The 5897-nt window shown below is 31.6% G+C and overlaps 1 protein-coding gene across 1 annotated transcript; it reads left to right on the top strand.

Annotated features, from left to right (window-relative positions):
* Positions 1 to 2774: 2774 nt before the first annotated feature.
* LOC129910342 (mediator of RNA polymerase II transcription subunit 10) lies at positions 2775 to 3889 on the top strand. The gene is made up of 2 exons (XM_055987680.1): positions 2775 to 2958; positions 3477 to 3889. Exons 1-2 carry the CDS (start codon positions 2837 to 2839, stop codon positions 3748 to 3750), a joined length of 396 nt encoding a protein of 131 aa, XP_055843655.1. The 5' UTR covers positions 2775 to 2836; the 3' UTR covers positions 3751 to 3889.
* Positions 3890 to 5897: the final 2008 nt, after the last annotated feature.

Raw genomic sequence — 5897 nt, 5'->3', positions numbered from 1 at the left:
TCAGTGTTTTAAATTTAAACGAACATACAGGACCTCTGAGCAGCGTTACCAAAAAGTACCCGATGAGGCCGTTTGGCTCTTAATTTTGTGTTTCGGACTTTCGCATTTCTTAATTTATCAGATTCAATGTACCCATAGCGTCGACGTCGAGAAACTAAGGAACTCGATTTCAAATTTTTAAAATAGAACGACAGAAACCTTCTTGTATTTAAAGCATACCTACCGATTTTTTTCCAATATGATTATTATATTGATTATGCCAAATCCTAATTTAGGATATTATTTAAAAGTAAAAACAAATAACCAAACGCTTCTTTAAAGCTTTGCAGCAGAAAATGTTGCATCTTTAAGGCCTAATACAAGTTCATCTGTCAGTTCGGTAATAAAAACGGTGTTGAATCCACTCAGTACAATGTACCGATTTGAATCTTCGTCCACCTTTTCGTTTTTCTTCGCAATATTTCTCGTTTTTCATAAAATTCGCAACATTAAAAATTTGGCAGACAAAAAGTAAATAATTGGGTAGGTAGATTCACAAACGTCAAATTTTTTGGTAGTGATTAGGCATCACTGCTTTTTTGCGATGCTGACCGGTTGCTCAGCTGATTACGATGCGATGCTGATTGACAAAAATATTTAAGTTTAAAAACAATTTTTGCTTATTGATGGACGTGTTGCTAATAAAAACTCTTTGTTGTAATTAAAATCTGGAGCCACAAATTTTATATCCTCCAGAACTTTCCTCCACAATACTGACTTTGATTTTCTGCCTGCAATAAATTCACCTTCATATTATTAGGTAGTCTGGTTTCTATTAGTGGTTTAATTTGTGGACTGGTAAAATATTCCCTTAAATTCATCAAACTAATTGGTTTATAAACAATTTAGAATTGGATTAAATACTTTTCATTGTCCTTTTCCGCCATTTTTACTCCAAATTGCGTCGGCATTAACAACTTATCAAGAAAATTCTTGATGCTTTTTTTATAGGTATTTGCGCATCAGTTTATCCAACCTTGCAAAAATGAGCAATTGACATTTTAAGTGATATTTATTATTTGCGTTTATAGACCTGCTACAAAAATGATCGCTAATCATCTCTGCAGTGATGCGTTTGTGAATTTACACATTCTTTTTTTTTTTGAAGAAATAGCTTGGAAATCAAATGAATAAATAATAAATCTGCAGATGTTCCTTTGAGTTTCGGATTTTACAAAAACTGGATTTAAAACAAAAATGTCTTTAGACTTGAAATATGTGTAACCCCAATTTTTGTCAAATAATGGCTCCGAAAAGAATTCGAAAAGCACCCACTGCTTTATTTTTAGTGGCAACGCTGCTTATGATTCATAAAAGTTCAAGCCCTCATTAAAATGGATATCAACTGGATTTACTAAATTTTGTTTCTTTTCACAATTAATTCACATTAGGGGTATTCATGCAACGGTGTAAGCTCTTGGTAAAATGGTAAATATGGTAAACAAACAGGTCTACCCCATATACAATTTTGACACATTTACACCACTTTACCAGATTTACCACCGTTTCATGAATACCCCTATTTCTAATTCAATTTTTAAATTATATAATTTCCGCCTCCCTTGCATATTTTGTGCTTAAAAATGAAATGAAATAAATACTTCTATAAGCACCAGCTTTGCTAAGGGCCAGTTGTACAAATATTTAATCCGTGGATCAGCGACTTTTACTTTCTGAAATCGGTAGTAAAGCTGAGGTTTATCACTAGTTGAAGGTTCATATATGTTTAAATAGCCACATCCATACTTGAACCGAAGTTGATCCGCAGCTAATCCGCCGAAATCGGCGAGTTAAATTCCTGAACAACGTTTCATGTACATGTTTGTACAACTGGCACTTAACGTCCCATTTTCCCGGACATCCCCAAGCTGTGTACAAACTCTAGGACATCGAAATTTCACATAAAAAATCAGTACAAACACCTCCTTAATTATTTTTAAAACAACTTCTGAATTGTGTTCTTACCTTATGTCGTTTTCTATTGACTTTTGAGATTTTTGTGTAAAATTCTCAGATTTTCCACTGCAAATAGAATTTGAAATCTAGTTTTGTAATTGTGTGCGAAATCTGTGAGTATAAAAAAAATAAAACAACAACAAATGTTCAAACAAATGTCAAACAGAGGAATGTGTGTGAAAGTGCGTGTGTTTTTATGCGTGAATCTTGATAAAAATCCAGAGTCAAATTCTTGAATCTCAGATTCATTTTTTTGTCATTTTTTTGAATCTCAGGACGCAAATAGATCATGAAATCTGAGATTTGTCCACTATTTCCTCTCTTCACCACCCCTTTCAGCTGTCAAATTCACAAATCTCATTCTGAGATTCGTTAATAGAAAACGACATTAAAGAATGTTGTTTTCAATTTAATCGAACACACCTATTTTCGCTGATCGTCATTGGCCGAGTTCAACGTAGACAATCTGAACTCGGGGTCAAAGAAAAAAAAAGCGAAAGGTATAACAAAAAAACAAGACATTTTTCGGAAATTTATTTTATTGAGAAAGAAAGATAAATGGGGGTTCTCATGAATGTTTTTAAACTCTGGGTAAAACTAAAGTCGAGACACTCAAGCATTTCAAATAGAAATCTGATAACAATTGACTGAACGCACCCATTTTTGTTCTGTTTTGCTCTGACACTTCCTATCACTGCCCTGTTCGGTTTTAACAATTTTCTTCTCAAACAGAACTAATGTGTCATTTTGATTTTATAGCATTTTCACTTTTTGAGAAATATTTTGTTTTGCGTCTTGGTCCTTTAATAAATTTAAACTTTAAAATAATAAAACTAAAATCATGACTGCACCATTAGAAAATCTTGAAACTCAACTCGAAATGTTTATTGAAAACGTTCGTCAAATACGCATTATTGTAAGTGATTTCCAGCCACAAGGTCAGAATGTCCTAAACCAAAAAATGTAAGTTTAATAACAAATTACGTTCTATCTGATGTCGTTTTCCAAAATTCAAGGAGTGACACTCCTAGCTATATAATCACTCCAAAAGGAGTAATTTCAAATTCCAAAATTGAAAAAGGAGTGAATTTTTGGAGTGAATTCTTCACTCCCAAAATTTTGAGGGAGTGACGGAGTGATTACCAATACTTCTACATTTGACTTCATGTACTGCTTGCCAAATTGTTGGGTGGTTGTTTTAACTTTTTTTTGTGAAGGAAATTATATTTATTTACAAAAAAATCAATAAAGTATTGTAAAAAATCACTAAAAGTGAATTTAAAAGATTGTGTTATTATTTTATTCATTATTTCGTATTACAAACACATGCAAAGCAAACGTCAAATCACTCCACTTGTCAAATTCTTCGTGAACAAATTCCAAAATTGCACGAAAAAGGAGTGATTCACTCCCGTAATTTTGGAAAACGGCATGAGAGACAAAACAAATTATATATCTTATTTATTATTAATTTGTAATAGTCAAAGCTTAGTTACTGGATTACAAGAAATTGACAAACTTAAGAATCAAGTCCAAGATGTTATGGTTCCATTTGAGGTATTCGATTACATTGACCAGGATCGCAATCCACAATTGTATACAAAAGATTGTGTGGAGAAAGCCTTGGCAAAGAACGAAGAAGTCAAAGGAAAAATTGATGCATACAGAAAGTTCAAGTCGAATATACTTTTGGAGTTAAGCAAAACATTTCCAAATGAGCTTAATATGTATCGGGCAATAAGACCAGACTCATGAATAAAGAATAACGTCTATCAAGTACACTTATCATTGGACCGATGAGGTAAAAGGAATATATTGGATTGGTTATTTTTAGGTATAAGAAATTTATTATTAACTAAATTCATCAATAGTTCACTTAATAAAATATAATTTATAAAAAAAAAGATAACTACCTATATTTAATTTATATATGGATAGATTTCTAAGAGGTCACGATGATTAAAATAAGTGGATAGATTTCTTTAATTGATATAATAATTGAACCCGAGGATATTGTATATTCATAGTGCATGCGTCGTAAATTCCATCTATCTAATTGTAGATTTTCTTAGTATGGAAGTTGAGTTTTCTGGTATTTAACAACTTCACTGTCCAATGAATCATTTGTGATTCATGAATTGTATTTTTTCCCATGTTTCCTACTTTCATGAATCATGTATGATTCAACAATATTACTAAACGAATATTATTCTACGTCCCCATATAAACTTGTAGAAAAAAATCTCTACGTTCTTGCTTGGAAAAAAAACATCAATATCACGTCCTATGAATCACATTTGAACATAAATTATTTTTTGTACCGCGTTATATGGGAGAGAGAGAGGAAGATAATTGTTTTAATTGAAAGTTTATAAATGAATTGAAGGTGAGGGGAGAAATTTGTTGGATGAATTAACTTTTACTTTCACTTCACAAGTTGCAGGAATTTATAGCTTAATTTCACTTAGTGAAATTAATTTCGTATAGTGTGTGATGAGGAAAGTTGTGATTACCACTTTAGTTTACACGCCAGGCATTTTGCGGGAAATTTTACAGAAAATACACACACACACTAAGATCAACGAGAAAAAAGAACAGTTTGCGAAGGAGACTCGATAGCAAATTACAGTAGAGATCTTTCCGATCAAAACAAGATCCAACTTAAACGATTTATAAAGAAGCTGAACTTCAACACTGGAACTCAAGCTTTCGAAACAGTTAACATTTTCACAGTGTCCATGAAGCAATTGTGATTCATAAACATGTATTTTTAATAACCGATATATTTTATACAAAAAATCAGAGAAATAATTTTAATATCCTTTTGTAGGTTTATACAGCCCCTAAATATGAATGCAGTAAAAATTGAAATATATTTAAGAAAACGCATTTTTCCTCAATGAGATTTTTTTGTATATTCTAATGAGTAAATTAATTTAAAACGAACAAAAAAATATAAAAAAATTAAATAAGAATGAACAAGGATTACAAATTATTTGCACTTTTGTGTGCGGCGTTAAAGCATGTTAAGAAGTATGCAATACCGTCTTCACCATAAGGGCCCGTGCCCAGGGCCCCCATTCTCAGGGGGGCCCTGAAGGAACGAAAATTTCTCTCACACATTAATTCTGAAAACATTTTTGTCGGGCAGACCATCTACCAAAAAATTTTAGTTTTTATATGTCTACACCTATACAAACATAACCCATATATGATTTCAAGGTATTTTTTAACGCTGATTCCAATGATCAATCTGACCATCCCTGAAAAGTAATGCACCTTATTCATGTTGATCAGACACAAATATCTGAAGTGAAGTTTTTCAATTTTTTTAAATCTGCACCTTATCTTCAAACCAGGAAAATTAGGACTTGCGGACATGAGATTTTTTAAATTTTTAACATAAGTTATAGAATATCCAAACAAAGATAGAAACCAAAAAATTAGACTATTGGCACTAATTCCAAGATGTTTTTTAGTGCATATCCCAAAATTTTCCCTTTTCTCAAAAAATACCATTTTGTCATAGATATGAATGTTTTTCTGCATTGCATTGTTTTGATTTTTAATGATAATGGATATAAAAACCTTCATGCTAAATTTGTTGTTTGTTGTAAGTTAGCAACTGTTATAAATTATAATAATACGGGTTGACAGATGAAAAACAGGTATAACTTTTTTCAGAGACATCAGATTGCCTTGATTTTAGATTTTTTGGAATCAACATTAAAAAATACCATGATATCATTTATCATATGTATATATAATACCATCCTCTCCATTTCGCGCTTTGTCCTAAAAAATCGCGAGTTGCGGACATGAGATTTTTCTAGAAGGTATTGAGCAAAAAAAATTTCTATTAGTATTCATTCCTAGGTTAAACCCTTATTTGACTGGATTAA

The sequence above is a fragment of the Episyrphus balteatus genome, chromosome 2 (assembly GCF_945859705.1).
Source record: "Episyrphus balteatus chromosome 2, idEpiBalt1.1, whole genome shotgun sequence".
NCBI lineage: Eukaryota > Metazoa > Arthropoda > Insecta > Diptera > Syrphidae > Episyrphus > Episyrphus balteatus.
Note: the sequence above shows the minus strand (reverse complement) of the source record. Positions and strands in the feature narration are given on the sequence as shown.

Coding starts and splice junctions, on each gene's coding strand:
- LOC129910342 (XM_055987680.1), top strand. CDS start 2,837: ATGACTGCACCATTAGAAAATCTTGAAACTCAACTCGAAATGTTTATT. Junction 2,959..3,476: donor AATGTCCTAAACCAAAAAAT/GTAAGTTTAATA, acceptor AATTTGTAATAG/TCAAAGCTTAGTTACTGGAT.